The sequence below is a fragment of the Miscanthus floridulus genome, chromosome 13, assembly GCF_019320115.1.
Source record: "Miscanthus floridulus cultivar M001 chromosome 13, ASM1932011v1, whole genome shotgun sequence".
NCBI classification, from domain to species: Eukaryota; Viridiplantae; Streptophyta; class Magnoliopsida; order Poales; family Poaceae; genus Miscanthus; species Miscanthus floridulus.
Window position 1 is genome coordinate 15,920,849 of NC_089592.1, and position 19,149 is coordinate 15,939,997.

The 19,149-nt window shown below is 50.6% G+C and overlaps 1 protein-coding gene across 5 annotated transcripts in view; it reads right to left on the reverse strand.

The window, feature by feature from the left end:
• The window catches only part of LOC136502161 (disease resistance protein RGA2-like), a 43,613-nt gene extending 28,048 nt beyond the window's left edge, over nt 1-15,565 (reverse strand). For 4 of the 5 annotated variants that reach the window (XM_066497635.1, XM_066497634.1, XM_066497632.1 and 1 more), the window contains exons 1-2: nt 15,142-15,565; nt 13,010-14,078 (exon numbers count right to left, since the gene is read on the reverse strand). In XM_066497635.1, the coding sequence (XP_066353732.1) occupies nt 13,010-14,062 (1,053 nt within the window). In that variant the 5' untranslated portion in view covers nt 14,063-14,078; nt 15,142-15,565. The remainder of the gene's footprint in view (nt 1-13,009; nt 14,079-15,141) is intronic. The other variant, XM_066497633.1, reaches the window with a different exon arrangement.
• Nucleotides 15,566-19,149: the final 3,584 nt, after the last annotated feature.

A 19,149-nucleotide genomic window follows, 5' to 3' on the forward strand; every position in this document is an offset into this window, starting at 1 on the left:
GTAAGCTTGTTGCTTACCTGTGCAGGGCAGCAAGGGACCAACAAGTGGTATCGGAGCCGTGCTGGTGCTGTCGCCGGACTAACCGCCGGTGATGACAAGCGGTTCAGAGATGGGCGACGGGCTACCCACCCACGACAGGAGGTCATTGTGCGCACGGTGCGGGAAGTTAGCGGCACCAGTTGGCCGATGCTAACTCGCACCAACTATAGCGAGTGGGCGGTGACCATGAAGGTCAAGCTCAGAGCCCGACGGCTCTGGAATGCCATTGACAAGGGCACCGACAATGAATAAGACGACATGTCAGCGATGGAGGCCATCCTCGCTGCTGTGCCAGCGGAGTACAGGGAGCCGTTGAGGGCGAAGAAGTCTGCTAAGGAGGCGTGGGAGGCCATCGCGGCGTTGCGCGTCGGCTCCGATCGCGCAAAGAAGGCGACGGCCCAGCTGCTGAAGCAGGAGTACGCCAACCTCAAGTTCCGCGATGGTGAGTCGATGGAGGACTTCTCCCTCCGCTTGCAGTCGCTCATCAGCAAGCTGGGGAGCCACGGCATCACCATCAACGAAGAGGAAGCGGTCTCCAAGTACCTTCACTCCGTGCCGGTGAAGTACATCCAGATCGCTCGCTCCATGGAGACGATGTTGGACCTGTCCACCCTCACCATTGAGGATGTGACCGGCCGTCTGCGGGCGGTGGACGAGCGCATAGAGCAGGCCACAGCAACGACGGACAGCGGCAAGCTATTGCTGATAGAGGAGTGGGCTGCCCAGATGGAGAAGTCCGGGGAAGCCTCCTCCAACCACGGTGGTGATGGCAAGCACCGCAGCAAGACTTCTTCAGAGAAGAAGAAGAAGAAGAAGAAGAAGGTCGACCCCAACGTCTGCCGGCGCTGCGGGAAGACTAGCCACTGGGCAAAGAAATGCCCAAACCGCAAGCAGGAGAAAAAGGCCAAGGCTCATCTAGCGCAGACTGGCGATGATGATGATGAGGCCACTCTCTTGATGGCATCGTTCTGTGCACTACACGACATCGAGGCGGAGGAGAAAGCAGAGGAGGTGGCGATGGCGGAGCAGGGGAAGGCTTCGACGACTGTCGACCTCGATGAGCCGCGCACCCAAGTCCACCTCGGACGTGTGGGCGGCGAGCAGGAGCAGAGGTGGTACCTGGACTCCGACGCCAGCAACCACATGACGGGCTCCAAGGCGGCCTTCTCCGAGCTCAACGGGAATGTGATCAGCACGGTGAAGTTTGGCGGCGGCTCAAGGGTGGCGATTCGAGGGCGCGGCACCATCATCTTCAGGTGCCAAAACGGCGAGCACCGCGCACTGACGGATGTGTATTACATCCCACAGTTGCATGCAAGCATCATCAGCATTGGGCAACTGGATGAGCGCAGGAGCGAGGTGTTGATCAAGGAAGGCGTCCTCAAGATCAGGGACCGGGAGCAACGGCTTCTCGCCAAGGTGAAAAGGTCTCGGAACCGGCTATACCTGCTCGACTTGAAGGTGGAGTAGCCCGTCTGCCTAGCGGTGCAGTACACGGAGGAGTTGTGGCTGTGGCACACTTGTTTCGGCCGTCTTAGCTTCGACGCTCACGGTCAGCTGGAGAAGATGGTGCACGGGCTGCCTCACATCGAGCACGCAGGCGAGCTGTGTGACAGCTGCCTGGCTGGGAAGCAGAGGAGGTTGCCATTCTCGAAGACGGCGAAGTACCACGCGGTAGAGGCCCTCGAGCTGGTCCATGACGACCTCTGCGGGCCAATTACGCTGGCGACGCACGACGGGCGCAAGTACTTCATCCTGCTCGTGGATGACTACAGCCGGTACATGTGGTTGCAGCTCCTGACGAGCAAGGGTGAGGTGGCGGAGGCAATCAAGAGGTTCAAGGCCCACGCAGAGGCTGAGTCCGGGAATAAGCTGTGCGTGCTAAGGACGGATCATGGCGGCGAGTTCACCTCGGTGGAGTTCGCCCCGTACTGCACAGATCAAGGGGTGGTGCGCCACCACACCGCGCCATACTCACCTCAGCAGAATGGCGAGGTGAAGCAATGGAACCAGACAGTGGTCGATAAGGCCCGGTCCATGATGAATGCCAAGAAGATGCCGGCGGAGTTCTAGGGCGAGGCGGTGACCACGGCGGTGTTCATCCTCAACCGCATGCCCACCAAGGCCCCGAAGGGCAAGACGCCGTTCAAAGCTTGGTTTGGACGCAAGCCGAACGTTTCTTTCCTCAGAACGTTCGGGTGCGTCGGCCACGTCAAGAACACGAAGCCGTTCCTCACCAAGCTAGAAGATAGGAGCACACCCATGGTGCTCCTAGGCTATGAGGAAGGCAGCAAGGCCTATCGGCTCTACAATCCAAAGGGAGGAATGTGGTGATCTCCAAGGGCATGGTGTTCAACGAGATGGCGGTCTGGGATTGGGAGGATTCAGGCATGGGGAAAGCTGGTGGCGTCAGCGGCACATTTGCCATCGAGCACCTTTTAGTTCAAGGAGGAGATGCAGGCGCTGTGGAGCCAGCTGTGGACGGGCCAGGTCCGGCAGCTGAGGTGGCCGAGGAGACGCCAAGTCCGGCCATGACAGGCGTGGGCGAGCAGTCTCCACCAGCAGTCGCGCACTCACCTCCACCACAGTCCCCTACGACGGCAGGACAGGGGACACCTCCGCTGGAGTTTGCCTCTCCACCCACCGACATCGACGAGTATGTGGATGCCTTCCATGACGGCAAGGAGGTCCAGTTCCACCGGGTGGACATCATCGGCGACGAGGGGGGGGCTCCTGGGTTGGCCAGTCGACTTCTTGATGACCCGGAGCTACTCCTTGTCAACGCAGAAGAGCCACCCACGTTTGCGGTGGCTGAACGCGACACCAATTGGCGCCGGTGATGCTGGAGGAGATGAAGGCCATCGAGGATAACCAGACTTGGGAGCTAGTTGAGCCGCCGGCGGGCTGTAGGCCGATCGGGCTCAAATGGGTCAACAAGGTGAAGCGGACGAGCGCAGCACCATCGTCAAGCACAAGGCGCATCTCATTGCCCGCGGCTTCATCCAGCGCGAGGGCATCGACTTCGAGGACATCTTTGCTCTGGTGGCATGCATGGAGTCCGTTCGCCTGCTGCTGGCCATGGCAGCGGCAAAGGATTGGCGCGTCCACCACCACGACGTCAAGTCTACGTTCCTCCACGGCGAGCTCGTGGAGACAGTCTTCGTCAAGCAAGCTCGGGCTTCGCCATCAAGGGCGCTGAGCACAAGGTGCTCAAGCTGCGTAAGGCGCTCTACGGGCTTCGGCAAGCCCCACAAGCGTAGAACGCCAAGCTCGATAGTGAGCTTGGGTTCACCCGCTGCGCCACAGAGCATGCGCTCTACACGCGGCAACGGGGGAAGGACGAGCTCGTCGTCGGTGTTTACGTGGATGACTTGATCGTCACCGGGGCGCGTGCGGCGGACATTGACACCTTCAAGTGCGAGATGGTGGCTCATTTTCGGATGAGCGATCTCAGCGTGCTCTCCTACTACCTCGCCATCGAGGTGAAGGAGGGGAAGGAGTGCATCTCCCTGGGCCAGCGCGCCTACGCAGAGAAGCTGCTGGAGCGCGGCGTCATGGCAGAGTGCAAGCCGTGCGCGACTCCGATGGAGGAGAGGCTAAAGCTGTCCAAGCACAGCACCACGGCAAAGGTGGACGCGACGTGCTACCGGAGCATCATCGGCGGGCTGCGCTACCTCACGCACTCGGCCACACATCGCGTTCGCGGTCGGGTACGTCAGCCGGTTCATGGAGGACTCGCATGAAGATCACTAGACAACAGTGAAGAGGCTGCTGCGCTACGTCAAGGGGACGCTCGATCAAGAGATCATCTTCCCCAAGCACGACAGCAAGGGTGGGTTGCGCCTCACGGTCTTCAGTGAGACACCCCCAAGGCCGAGGAAGGTAAGCCAGAGCTCACAGTTTTCAGCGATGCAGACATGGCGGGCGACATCGACGGGCCACGGAGCACCTCTGGCGTGCTCGTCTTCTTTGGAGCGGCCCCCATTGCTTGGCAGTCGCTGAAGCAAAATATCATAGCGCTGTCAACATGTGAGGCGGAGTATGTTGCAGCGGCCACGACGGCGTGCCATGCTGTTTGGCTACGCCGGCTGCTGGACGAGCTAACCAGCGAGGAAGCTCGCCCGCCAGCGCTGATGGTGGACAACCAGCCCACCATCGCCCTCGCCAAGAACCCTGTCCTCCACGACCAGAGCAAGCACATCGACATCAAGTTCCACTTCCATCGGGACTGCGTCGATGGAGGACATATCGTCATCGAGTTCATAAAGACCGGCAAACAGCTCGCTGACATCCTCACCAAGTCACTCGGGCGCCTGCGGTTCACGGAGCTGAGGTCAAGGCATCAGGTTAGCAGCAAGATTAGGGGAAGAATTGTAAGATAATTTGCTGCCCCCTTTTGTTTGCTTGCTGCAGATTAAGATCGGCAGCTAGTGAGACTGGCAGCTAAGTCACTTGCTGGTGCTGTAGCAAAATGGCCCTAAGCCATCTAGTACAAAATTCTCAAGTAGTGGGCTGCAATCAGCCATGTCTTAGAGGACATAGGAGTAGTACATTTTGTACCTTATATGGTACTTGTAGGTCGTACATATACTACACCAAAAGGCAATGGAAGTTAGTTCCGCCATTCACATTTGCAGTAGCAGCCGAGCTGCTGGTGTTGTGTGTGCGTGTGTTCCTAAGCTCAACCCCTTCTTCTACCTCTAGCCATAGTGAGTATGCTAGTAAGCTTGTTTCTTACCTGTGCAGGGTAGCAAGGGACCAACATGCTCAGTTGTCGTCGTCCCAAGCCCGCGTTCTCACCGGGCAAGGGTGTTGCTGTCTAATGCAGGGAGCACCCCATGAAGTGGGACTCAGGCGAGGTGGGGGTGTCCCCTCGGCCATTCGCGCTGAAGGTGCGCCGCCGTTCGCTGCTGGTGCCCCACGTGGGCAGGGACGCACCCCTTGCTGCCTCCTAGAGCGTAGCCGCGGACCAGGACGCTGTCGTGGACGGATCAGCTGTCGAGGCCACCGAGCATCCGGAGGGGCTCAATGTCGCTGAGCTTGGTCCCCTTCTGGTGGCGCCGCCCGCGCCAGTCAGAGCTGCGTCGGGCAGAGGTCGCTTTCCTCAGCTCCCCTCCACCGGCAAGGCATGAGAAGGCCGGTTCCTCATCTGTGGCTGCGCTGTCTCTCCCAACACAACATGTGTGGGTGGGGTTGATCAAGCGGCGTGCCGCCATCGAGGAGCTGGTCGCGTTCTTCTATGACTCCATCTCGGGCATGACGGCCCGAGCAGAGGAGTTCTTCGGCCACCAGAAAGGAGTGTTCGACACCTGTGAGGTACAAGCTAGCCGAACAACTATAAATTCACTAATAGTGAGAGGAGTTGCTCAGGCCTTCCCTATTTTTGACGAAGGTGCTGCTCCAATTCTCCCGGAAGAAGTTGGACCTCATTCGGGAGTGGGAGGGAAAGGTCGCCCCGTTGGTGTCCTCAGACTCCTCCGGTGGAGGAGGGAGGCACTTGCCTGCTCTGCTGCCCTACCCTCCGCCGCACACTTGGATAGTGACGCTGACGGAGACGCTCGTCCAAGAGCACGATGAGGCGTGCCGCAATGTAGTGCGGGCGGGAACTAGTGACAGAGCGGGAGGCCAGGCATGCCGCAGAAGCAAGGGCCAAGGCGCTTTGGCAAAAGGTGGCTGAGGTGGAGGAGGCATGCAAGATGGCCGAAGGTATGGTCACGAAACTGAGGGCCTCCCTGGGGGTTCTAGAGACCACGAGGGAGGCTGCCCATTCCAAGCTCTGCAACGCCCGATAGCTCATCGTAGGTGCGTCCTCTATCTACCTTCTTTCACATGCTTCCGGGGCGGGGCTTTCCGCTCCTGGTCACCTTGAGCTCGGCTTTCCCTTATGGCATGGTGCAGGGCAGCAGGCGGACCTCATGGATGAGAGCGGCAAGGTCCTTGTGCTGGAGGAGACGGCGGAGAAGGGGCGCCTGGAGCATGACCGTCTGTGGCAAGAGCTGCAGGCAGAGGCAAGGGTCTCGGAGGAAGGCTGAACTTCCTTGGCAGAGCAGGAGCAGGAGTTGGACGTGGCGAGGGTAGAGCTGTAGGAGCTCATTGCCTGCGCACGGGAGGCGTGTGACACCCTGCTCCCTTCGCCGCCTCCGGAGGGTCCCTACGATCTCGCCGGGCGCCTGCGCTCTCTTCCGGTGCGCGTCCCGCGAGTCATTCATGGCGCCGTCTGTCAGGGAGCTATTGCGGCTCTGACCTTGGTGAGGCTCTACCTCTCCCAAGTCGACTTGGGGGTCGTGGCGCTGAGCGTCCCCAAAGATACCACCGACGCGGCTCTGGAGGAAGCAGAAGGTGCCGTGGCTCCACTGGTACCCGCCACCGTGAACATCGTGGATGACGAGTCACTGCTGGGCGACAAGTATCTGGACAAAGAGGAGGCGCCTGTTGATGCCCCTGCTTCCTCGTGACCTGCACAAGATTCAGTTGTAGGGCCTGCACTGTAACTCGGGAGCTAGGCCCCTTGAATAATGGCATATCAGGAGCGCTTCGGTCCGCTAAATCATTATGCTTTCGTTATTGTTTCGCTTCTCCCACTACGTCTCGGTGGGGGCATCCCTGGCACCTGTCTTCCCCTCAAGAGCCCGGTGGGCGTCAGCGGTTAGCTCCATTGGCCTGGGTTGTGCCCGTTAGGCGCTAGGGCGTTAGCTTATCCCGTTCGGTGGTCGTGAGAGGAAGCGAGCAGGGCGGGTCGGCCCCCCGATCGAGAAACACGAGAGGGAGAAGGTCCATGTGGGGGCTTCTCCGGCCTTGGTCGGGAGGTGGAGTAGCCCATGTGTGCCTTGCTCAGTTGGCTAGGGCCAGGCGAGATGAGGGACCGCCGGAGCCGCGTTTTTCCCGAAAGCAGAGCGATTTAGCGGCGCGCGTGTGCCCCCGTCCCGGCGGGCCGGGGAAACGGCCATCAGATTGTAGGAAGTGAATCGTAAAGGCTTTAGAGATTTGGGAACTTAGCTGTTTAATTGGCATGAGCATTGCCCACTCCATCGGATCGATCGCCCCTTGCGTGGCGTGCTCGCGCCAGGAGGCGCCTGAGCCGCGGTGCCACCTCTTCTATGATGGCCCGAAAGCAGATTGCACACTGGCTAGTGCGTAGTTCGTCTGACATCAGTCCAGTGTGGCGGGTTTGGACCCCAACCGTGCCAACTCTGTCGGGTGAGGACCTTGAGATCTGCTCCTAGGAGGCCCGATAGAGAGGGCGGCGCCAAGGGCTCGTTGCCCGCCGGCGCAGCCTCCTTGAGCGGGTGGAGCTCGCCGTAGCAGTCGGTGATGTAGGCCAGGCTCCCAAAGTTGAGGACCTAGCCTAAAGCGAAGGCGCCGGCCGTGACGGAGAACTCGGTAGGGAAGGGGATGCCACTGTCTGGGGCAGCGCTGCTTGCTTCGCGCGACGAGGCGGGTGGCTCCGGCCACCGTAGAGAAGGAATCACACTTGACACGCTCCCCTACCTAGCGCGCTAGCTATCGCGGGGTCGAAACCACAGCAAGCATTGTTGTTCATTGGGTGTCATTGAGTGTGTGTCTCCGGTGCCTCGAGTGGACTCAAGAACACAAAGAACACAGAGAGAACGCATGGTTTATCCTGGTTCAGGCTATCAGGGCCCTACATCCAGCAGCTGACGATCCTTATACTCAAGAGCACCCAAAATCGGGGGGTTACAACAGAGTGTAAGAGAGATTTGGTAGGGGATCGCTTGGTGCTAATCCTAGAAAGACCTCGCTGCCGATGAGGCCTTCCCCCTCGTTAGAGAGGAGGAAGATGATGGAAGTGGGGGAGGAGCTCTCGGTGCTCCTCTCGGGGTGGCTCTGCTCTCGGTGCAGAGCTCGAGCTATTCGGTGAGGACAGGAATGATATGTTTGGAATCCTCCTGTCCCCTCTAGGTGTCGACCTCCCCTTATATATCGAGGTAGGTCGGGTACATGGCGGTTTGGGGGAGTTTAGCTTATGGTCTACATCGATCGGAGTCCAAGAGGGTCTTGCAGCGGTGTCGTGTGGACCTTGGCGTTTTCATGGAGTCAAAGAAGCCCTAGGCGTCATTCGGATGCTCTGTTCTGACAAGCTGAGTGTCAGGCTCTGTCGGCTTGGACCGGCCTCCACCAGGTGCACCTTCTGGAGGCTTCTTGGCGATGAAGGGAGCCAGCTTGGGGGCTGACGTGCGGGCCCGGAAGCCCCGGAGCCTCCTGAAGCCAGCGGAGGAGTTTGTCTTCTTGCGTCACACCCCTGTGTGACTCTGTCGGAGGAGCGATTGATAGGGCCACGCCCGCTGGGCAGCGCTGGGGAGCCCCCAAGCCTTGGGAGGCGCCTGTCTTAGGCCCAAGCCTTGGCCAGCGCCGAAGACTAGGAGGGGCCAAGGATCGGAGCCAGGCTTCCATCAATCAGGAGCCTGAGGCCCGGGCAATCCCCGAGTCCCGAGCAGAGGCGGCGGGCGTGCTCGGGCTCGGCCTGATTCCTTAGCCAGAGGGTGCGTGCGAGCGCACCCAAGGGGTGTAGCCCCCGAGCGATCCTGGAAGGGTTGGTCGGGGGGTCTCTCGGTCGGGAACCTTTGATCCCGAGGCTTAACATACCCCTATATTAGGATCTCGTCAGGGACATTGACAAGTGCAAGTGTATATGAAGGTGTGGGCTATGTTGACCAAGTCAAGTAGGAAGCGCAAGAGGACTTGGTGATCGGGCGATCATGGATAACTGTGACACGTGTCGAGGTCGTGAAGGAGGCGTAATGATATGCTTCTCCAGAGTGGTTTGGTGGTTTGGGCCTCAAAACCACCGGCCGATGGTTTTCGGGTTTGGGCCTCAAAACCCGGGTGGAGTTTCGGTGGGAACGGGAGATGGCACGTGGCATCATCACGAACCTTGCGTCGAGGCGAAGCAAGGTTGTGAAGGGCTCTTGGCCGTGTCAGATGTCTACAACTCAAGTTGCACCATCTTACCCCTAGGATTAAGTGGTTCAGCCAAAATATCTATGGGCTATTTGGGAATGCTAATAGGTCTATAAATAAGACAGGAGGCTGCACCAACAAGCTATCTCTTCAACTTTTAGTTTTCCTATCTAAGACTTGAGTCGCAGTAGTTGTTCCCTTCTATTTTCCTGCTGTTGAGATCCGCAGTGTAGAGCGTGATTCCACTGCTGTGTAATATTTCTTATGTAAGAACTAGACCTAGTTGATGTACAGAAATAATGCAATCATCTTCTCTGAGATCTGAGTCTACGTTTCTTACTTTGCTTGTTTTGAGTTTTTCTTCTCTGGTTCCCCTCCCCTTCTCTGTTTTGTTGGTTTTGGAGTTAAAGCGATTTGAGGGATGGTTGAGGTGTTGGATACGGGCAAGGACCCATGATGAACCTATCTGCTAACTGATTTGGGCATAATCATCACGAGCACTAAATCCACCCTTGGGAAGAAAATTCAGAAAATCCCCTTTCACTTTGGAATTTTTGGATCTAATTTTGATCAGAGTTGTTCTGGGGTTAGATCTTTGGTAGACAACTTCCTATCTTGGTTGTGAACCCCTTTGCAAAATTTGGTACAAATCCGAGTTGATTTGGACCCATTTTGGCTTTTGGGGAGATCTTGCGGGCTGCCTCTGCGCAAGAACCGGCCAGGCTGACGTGGGAGTCGGCTAGGCCGGCTGGGCCGCGTGGCCAGCATAGGAACAGGCCAGGCCGGGTGTCAAGCCGGCTAAGCCGGGTGGTCGAGCAGGAATCGGCCAAGCCGGTTGGAAAACCGGCTATGTAGTGTTTCGCGTCCTGTGAGTCTCGTAGCTCTGTTTCGTGTCCCGTTTCTTCTGTTGAGTTCTAGTGGTGCTCTGGAAGTTTCTCTCGGTCCTCAAGTCACCTGTTGGCTTAGGAGATTTTGAGTTGGGCTCTTGCTTCAGTGCTATTGAATTTGAGAGTTCTGTTTTGGGTTTCGGGTTGAGAGTGTTTTCCTGTTGTGGTTTGTGTCCTGCTGTGTTCATCGGTCAACGCCGAGAACATCCAGCCACCAGTTGGCTTGCGGGCACCATGTGTATGAGTTTTGAAGTTTTGGGGTGTGTTTCAGTGGCCAAAGTTCGATATAATTTGTTAGGCTCCCATTCACTCCCCCCTCTTGTCACCGTTCTCGGTCCTTCACGACTAGCTAGTCTATTAGTTGTACCTATTTGGATCCAAAAGAGATCATTATTAGCATATAGTTATTATCTATGGGGATCAAACGTTACCCTAGCTTTTGTTTTTTTATTCGATCTTTCGGACCCACGTCTTATAAAAAAGCAGTCCTCATCTTCTCGGAGGCTCTGCACCAGGTTTGTCATCGTGAGAAGGCACCAGGCAACATGTAGAAGCTTCACACTGCTTTCCCATCTTCTTCCCTCAAGACCTTTTTTTCTCTTCCCAACTCAAATACTCCCTCCGCCCCAAAAAATGCAATTCTCGCTTTTTAGGAATCAAATAATTTGAACTTTGAGTAAATTATATAAAAAAGTACTAACAATCATGAGTCAGTTTGACTGAAGATATAAATGTTAATATTATTTACTGTAAATTTGGTTAAACTTGAGTTAGTTTGACTGGCACAGATCTGATAATTGCATTCTTTTATGGATGGATGGAGTATGTTCCAAAAACCACGACCGTGAGCCTAATCCAAACCATTGCTCGAGCGTTCTCGACCCGTTATATTATATTCTCTCGAAGTATTGAGGATGGGAATGGCCGACTCGGCTTCATGGCCTAAAGGCCAGCTGACCTATTTCACTATCAACACTTATAGAAATGATAAGATATAATATTAAAAAGTATCATGATACTATCAACACTTAAAAGATAAGATACAAGATTGAAAAGTATCATGATAGTAACATGTTAAGGTTATTAGTAATGTGTCAAATTAAATAAGTTTGCAAGTGAACCATGATATTAGTTTTATCTATTTTCACTTCAACAATATAATATTCCTCGATGTACTTCCAATCATGGACATGTTTATAAGTTATTATGACCAACCGCGTTTATTAAAATAAAGAAGACTAATAAATTAGAAAAATATTATTACTATATGACAAGTGGGTTGACCCATTTTGCTCATTAGGTCAATAAGTTCCTGTCCATTTTAGATTTTGAGATCGGCCTGGATCGAGTCAACTACCCAATGGGTCGATTTGGCCCGTTACCATCTCTAATTGAGGCCGCAAGCGCCACACCAGAAGGATAGGTTGTGCGCTCGACAAGCATTGCAGCCGCGAGGGCCGCATGAGAGGGATGGCCGCACCCTCAGTCGCCAAGCGCAACGGAAGTCGCAAGCGCCATCTACGGCCTCACCCTCGCCTACTTTGAATTAAGGCCTACAGTGATCCAAGTGTTGATGAGAAATTATGAGGGTTTAGCGCTACCTTGGTTATTAAGGATTGGTTAAATCAACGTATAATAAGACTTCTAGAGTCCATAAATCACTCGTCGTAGGTGTACTAGTGATAGTGTGCGGTTCATTTAGCTGCAAAATGGATCTAGACTGTTTGGACTCTGGAAGCTACAGTGTAGGGCGACCATAGAGAGGGGGCTACTTGCAGCACTCGTCGGCACTCCAGCAAAGGGCCATGGAAAGCTCCATTTCCCACCCTTAATTAACCCACTCCTCCCGTCCAGTTTGGATTAGTAGAATAGAATATAACAGGTCCCGCTATCCACTACCGATTGAACATTAAATCCCAACCCACACAGGTTTAGATCTATCCTATGCTTCGTATCCCTAATTCCCTATCCCACCTGCCATTTCCCAGAACCCAATTAAACACCACCTAAGGAACATTTTAGGACGAAAAAAAAGGAGTACCTAAAATATCTTTTTGTAACAAATGCAAGTAATATTTCGATGCACATTCAGGGGATTTAGGTTATTTTTAGTAATATCAAATACGGATAATTTAGATGTAAACTTAGGGTAACTTTAGATTATTTTCCATAAAAGCATATGTGGGTAACTTAGACGTGAGGATTCTATGAGGTTTATTTTAGGTTATGCTTTGGAAGAGGTGGGTAATTTAATTATAGATTTGTGGTTTTACTTTATACTGTTTTTCATAATGACATGTGTGCAATTTCATTATAAGATTTACTTGATTACTTTAAACTATTTTACATAATGACAAATGCGGTGATTTTTTTAGAAAAAGAAAACTCACGTGGATCTCGATGATGTCTATAAGTGTAGTGAATTGATGGCCTCTCTCTGTTTTTCTTTTTGTTTCTTTTAAAATGACTGATTTATCTTTGTCTCTAAAATGCTGCATGAGGATTAACATGGAGGCTCAAATGAAGTCACTAATTAGTAGTAGCTAATCTAATAATAGAGTCTTGTAGTGGATGATATTGTGTTTGGTTCTGTCTGCAGGTGTGGTTTGGGTAGTTTCTGTTGCTTCTCTCATATTCTGGTATTACCAGCAATAATGCTTAGACTGTATAAAACTTTATAAGTGTTCTATAAAAAGAGATATCCTAGTTCAAACAATAAAAATAACAAGTAAATTTTATCAAGATATTAATAGGTTTAAAGAGATTGTTCTTTCAGGACCTTAATTGCAAAAAATTTCATGATAATATTAGCTTGATTACTCCTGCATGGGAGAGGACAAAAAAGAAGAAGAAAGAAACCAATGACTAAGTGTGCATATTGTAAGGGATTTAGTATAAAAGTTAATTCGTAGTACAGCTACAGCATGCCCCCAAGAAATTAAAGGATATGCATATGCATCCCTGAAACAGTTAAAATATCTTTCTACCTATGTTGATGATATTTTAATGTGTGTTTGTGTATACATCAATTCCCTTTGTCTTTTATGTGAGCAGACCACATTGCGTGCAGTACCACTGAAACAAAACAATATGGTTTTCTGGTTTTTGCGCTTAATTGCATTGTAGTACCTTTGTACAGAAGTACGTGGATAGGCTAGACTAACCTGATCAGGAGGCAGCTGTTTCTTGAGTAAGCTCCAAGCATCATCCATGTCTAGTGGGCTGACATGGTGCTGGTAAAAGGTGGCTCCCATTTGTCGTGCTATGTCTTCCATTCTTGTAGTGACAAGGACCCAGCTCCCAGGTTGTTTCTGGCTGGCATTTCTGACTGGAACACTAAGCACATCGTTCCACACTGTCACACTCCACACGTCATCCATCACCAGCAGGAACCTTCCCGCGGATAGGATGTGGACGAGGGTGTTCGTAAGAATGCTTTTGACACACTCCCCACCATGGCTCCCGGAAGCCTGCGTGATTGCTGATCTCAGTAGCTCACACTCACCAAAATGTTGGGTGATGCTTAGCCATATTCTCGTTCTGAAGTGCTCTTGGATGATTAACTCGTTGAAGATCTTCCGGGCAAGAGTGGTCTTTCCCATACCACCTGGGCCAACAATAGACACGACCTTGATGTCGTGATCTGAGGTTGTTAGGAGCTGGGCAAGCTCTCTTGTATTCCGCTCTATATGTTCCCCAACTATGTCCGACTCTGACCTCATGTTATTATTAGACCCGGATAACTCAGACGTCCTCGGCTCCGGGTAAGGAACAAGCTTGATATCAAACTTGAGCATGTAAGCCTGGATGTCTTCCAGTTGCTGGTTCAGCGCCTTGATGCGGCTGCCTATATCATGGGCGAACAAGGGATTTCGCAGGTCGAAGAGCAACGGCTGGAAGCAGCCTGCAGGCACCTTCTCTTCCAATCTGCTGCTGTCTTTAAGCTCACTCCGCTTGTCAGCCTTAAGTTGACATAAGTCTAGGATGTCTGTGGCGTCATACATGGCGTCCCTGAGCTTCCCCGCCCACCTTTGCACTCTCGCTTCAGTGATGCACCTCCTCTCAGCATCTGCAACGAAGGCCTGGATGCTTTCCATGTTGCTCTCCAGCCTAGTGATCTCGCCAGAGACGCCCGGCAACATGCGCACCTCTTCTTGTGCCATGTCATTGATCAGCTTCTTCACGTAAGGCACCAAAGCATCGAGAACGGCCGCCATGGCTTGAGTGTACCTGCTATTAGAAATTAAATAAATCGCACATAAGTTCAGATCAGTTATCAGAAACCTTAAGTGATTGCTAATAACTATCTACTCCTATGCAGCAGTGTCGAACTGGTACACACAGCGGTCTAGAACCCGGACATTCGACATCCTTGGCTATCATTCGGCAACCACATTAGATTGTGTGACCCCATCCACCATCATCCATTTGATTTGGAGATCTTGTTCAAACAAGATTCACTATATTTTTTATTCTGCTCTTTCACAAATGCATCCGAAATGACATCTTTAATTTGGGTCTTATCTTATCTCATTCATAATAAAAATAAGGGCAAACATATGAAAAACAATCAACACAAAACACATCCCATGTTGCTCACAACCTCTCAGAATAAAAGATTAGTTGGATCGCAAGATGCGTAAATGAATCACGCAATATTTCAGATAAGAAGTTTCCACAGCAACAACTCATCTGCGTCCAGCAATATTTGCCACGAGCAAACTACATACACTACTGCATCAGAATAGAAAAATACCACAACATTTGGGTTGGGGGTTAATCCCATCAGTAACTGACTAAAGCATGGGGAAAACTATTGCAACATCGTAAGTCACCTCTTGTAACATTGTAAATCAACCGCTGCAACATTTTTTTTTAAAAAAAAGAATAAGATAAATCCCACTGAAAACGCCTAATTCCAGTATCCATCCCAGACCACATACTACAGCATTAATTAGAATCCTTTAATTCCAACATCACACTCCACAATTCCATATACTACTGCATTATTTTGAGGGTTATTTTGAAGAACAAGGTCTTAGGGATTTCGGGTGGCAGATTACGGAGTAAACTGTTAGTTTGCTTGAGCGTGTAATGGGTTGGAATGTTGGATGCACTATGTTGCTGGTGTCCCCAGCAGGCCGCCAGCAGAATGCTGTAGACAGTCTTGGGTTTCCATCACAGGGGTTCGTCCCTTAATAAACTCAAAAAAAAAAAAGAGAGAGAATCCTTTAATTCCAACATCCCAAATCACCGGTCTCAACATTAAAAAAAATCGTAGGCTACAGCCAGCTACCTGGAGAGAGACAATACTGCAAGCAAAGGCGTTGTCTGCCTTGTGCTCAGCTCAGGTGGCCTCAAGCCGTCGGACAGCCGGGGACCCGGGGTACCGGTGAAAATCTCCGCAACAGTAAAGATACATCTGTGGCCTTGCCTTGCCTTGCCTACCGGTGTGCTGCTTGTTTCGCTCTCCGTCGTTGATGCAGCCTCTTCACTACCATCTTTCGCCTCACTTGTGAGATCGAGAAAGAGGGAAATAGGCAGGGAGACAGGCGGACAACACCGCTACAACAAGCTAGCTCTCTCAGCCATGGCGAGCAGCACTGGTGGGTGTGAGAGATGAGGCACGTGGAGGTGGAGGATAGGAAAAAAGGAGGAGCACTGCCCCAACGGCTTTAAGATCCAGCAATAGAGAAACGCTAGTTAGGGGAGATGGGAGAGGCCGAGATCCAGCAATAGAGAAACGCTAGTTGCAGCACTGCAGCAGTCAATGAGTCAAGGCCGTAAAGACCAAAACACGGAGGAGACGAGGATCTCCGATTTTTTACAATTTAGTATTTTTTTAAGAAAATTTAAGTTTGGCATCTTGGGAGACGTAAACTCATCTTTGATCCTGGGAGTCGACGCCATGACTCTTGGCTCTGAGGCAACACGTCTCGGCGCTACAGATCCTGGCTCCGAGGTGACCGAATTTTTTATTTTTAGCTCTTTTTAAAAAAAAATCACAAATATATCCCTGAAGGTAAGATTTCAAAATCCGGATCCTTAGCTCGGTACTGTTCGGTGCCATCGTTGCTGACACCGAGATCTTAAACTCGACACAGACGTGACAATGACTTTGACACACAGCTCGGTGACGTTGATCTTTGGGTCTACCACCAAACTGCAGCTTCTCTGGCTCGTGTATGAGGTCTGCCAGAGCCGGAGCTCTTTCTCCAACCAGCTTATACAGTGCACAGCAGCGACGTACAGGAGGCTGGGAGCTGGAGCCGGAGCTTGCACGAGCCGAACCAAACGATGCCTTAACTACTGCTTTTGTTTTGTTGTCGTCTCTCGAACCATCGGTGCAGCGACGCAGGGTACAGCCGTACAGTGAACGCGGCTCCCTGCTCGAATACTACCACCCTTGAAATGAATGACGACGCAGGGACAGTTAATTCTCTCAACGGCCAACAACCTTGTAACTACTGCCATCAGTGCCATGTGTAGCGCTAGCACAATTTCGTCAATCGCCATCAGTGCCATGAGGAGTGCTGTAGCCTGTAGCACGAAGTGGTAATCGAAGGCTACTCCTACAGAGGTTGGCGCAATGGCGCGTGAGTAGGGTAGGTCCGTGGACATTTAGGGGGTGTTTGGTTCCATGGACTAAATTTTTGTCCATGTCACATCGGACGTTCGGATGCTATTTAGGAGAACTAAATATGAGTTAATTATAAAACTAATTATATAGATGGAGACTAATTTACGAGACGAATTTATTAAGCCTAATTAATCCGCCATTAGCATATATTTACTGTAGCACTACATTGTCAAATCATGGACTAATTAGGCTTAAAAAATTCGTCTCGCAAATTAGCCACAATCTGTGCAATTAGTTATTTTTTTCGTCTATATTTAATACTTCATGCATGTGTCAAACATCCAATGAGACAGGGACTAAAATTTTCCGGTAGAAACCAAACACCCCCTTAACACCGGCTGCCGAACGTCCTCTGCCGACCGAAGCAGCAGACCCAGGCGCCGTAAATGGCGATCGAGTGGTGCTCACATGGCCGCTCTGCGTAGCTCCATAAATCGCCGGCCCGTCCGTTGCCCTGCTGTCATGCAATCCTGCCGCGGATGCATGGGCTCTGGCAGACCTCAGACACGAGCCAGAGAAGCTGCAGTTTGGTATATCTACGGCGCTGAGCTCGACGTCAGGATCTACGGCGTAAGCTTGACGTCAGAGCTGTCTATTAAGTCACCGCCACATCTAAGTCGAGCTAAGGGTCCAGATTTTGAAATGATATCTCCAGGGACATTTGTGAAATTTTTTTAAAAAAAGAGCTAAATAATAAAAAAAATCGGCACAGCAGGGCATCCTAGGTGGTGTTGACGTGCCGGTACCTCGGAGCCACAAATCTTGGCTACGACCTCGGAGCCGTGGATCTCGGCTCCGAGCTCAGAACCAACGATCCTAACGCCGAGCATGGATTCAAAACCCACGGCCAAGTTTCTCTTGCCGAGGCTGCTTTCACTTCTTCCTCCTCCCTCTTTGGTTCTCTCTCTAACCCGTCCAATCTCTTAAATCGACGAATTTGAACGTATCAAGCAAAATATTGAACGTATGTACATGATGTTTCCTACTTACGTACTCATGTATGATTTTACTAAGGAAAAAATCTACTTAACCCCCTACCTTTCATACTTGGTCTACTTCACTCCCCAACTATGAAACCGTCTGTTTTACCCTCCTGAACTTTCTAAAACCGTCTATTTTATCCCATGGGCGGTTTTTTGACAGCGGGTTTGCTACAGTAACAGCGTTCCTGCTACAATAACGCTGGTTGCTACAGTGTCGTTGGTTTTGAACTCCTTTTCTTTATTTCTTTTCGGTGAATTTTTGAAAAATCATAGTAAATCATAGAAAAATCATAAAATGAAAAATCTAATTTTGTCTGTAATTACATAGTGAATATATAATACGGTATGTTTTAGTACAAATTTTTTTACTGTAGCATTAGATTAATTGGAAAATCTAATTTTGTCTGTAATTAATTGTAATTACAGACAAAACCACCGACACTGTAGCAGACCACTGTTACTGTATCAAACCGCTGTCAAAAACCATCCAAGGGTAAAATAGACGGTTTTAGAAAGTTCAGGGCGTGAAACAGACGGTTTCATAGTTGGGGGTGAAGTAGACCAAATATGAAAGGTGAGGGGGTTAAGTAGACTTTTTCCATTTTACTAATAAGCCTCACTGTGCATTGTGCATGCTGCTGCGCTGAGCAAGAGTCCAAACACTTTTTCATAGGCATTGGCAATTGAGTAATCCATGCTAATTGCCTCAACTACTTTATGGTAGCCAATATATATCATCGTATGCACTCTATGCTAATTTCCATACCATTCACTGGATAAAACTAAGAGAAATGGAATAAACTGCTGGTCAGATATATGTGTTTCTTGTATTTGATGCTAAATTCTTATTTTGTAAATAGAAATTGTATCATATTTTGTGCCAGGAATCCTCAACAAGGTTGGATGAAACATGATCACTTGCAAACTTTGATCTCTATTACAACTTTGCAAGCATTCCATCCATGAATTAGAAGGTTAACGTTGATATTCAGTTGTGGGGTGTGATTAGTGGTTGGAAAAGTAACAGGATAGCTTTCGTTGTCGTGCACTTAAAATTTGGTTTGTTAACCTCATGATTAGGGATTCAAGCGCTGACACCAACTAGTTGTGGGTCAGTCTGCTAGTTAATTTTTATCTCACTTCATTTCCTTTGAAATCTGGACTAGTTCTATTGAGTATTGGGTTGATCTGATGTCACAAAGAAACAAAAACTTGCATGCCTACTCATGAGCCAAATTTCGATGATGCGGTGATGCCTGCTATATCTATTTAAATTCATCCATGGAAAACACACACAATGTAACGAAGTAGTGGATTACCTAATTCAACACACACAACACATGAAATGGCATGTGATAACATGTACCAAACTAGGGTACAGAGATCCTGGACTAAACCTAACATGCCTTAGGTAATTGAAGCAAACAACAAGCACATGAAATGGCATGTGAGAACATGTGCCAAACAGGAGCACAACCATCATTATCAAGATTGTCTCCTACATTTAAAGCATAAATATGGATAGCATTGAGACAAAGAAATGGAATTAACAAAGAATAAGAAAAGTCAAAGTGTTACTAAATCACTTACTAGAATGATTCTGGGTCAAAGGGATCTCCTGAGGGGCACCAACAACATCATCAGTCCCATATTCTGCACAGACACCAGGACATACACCAAC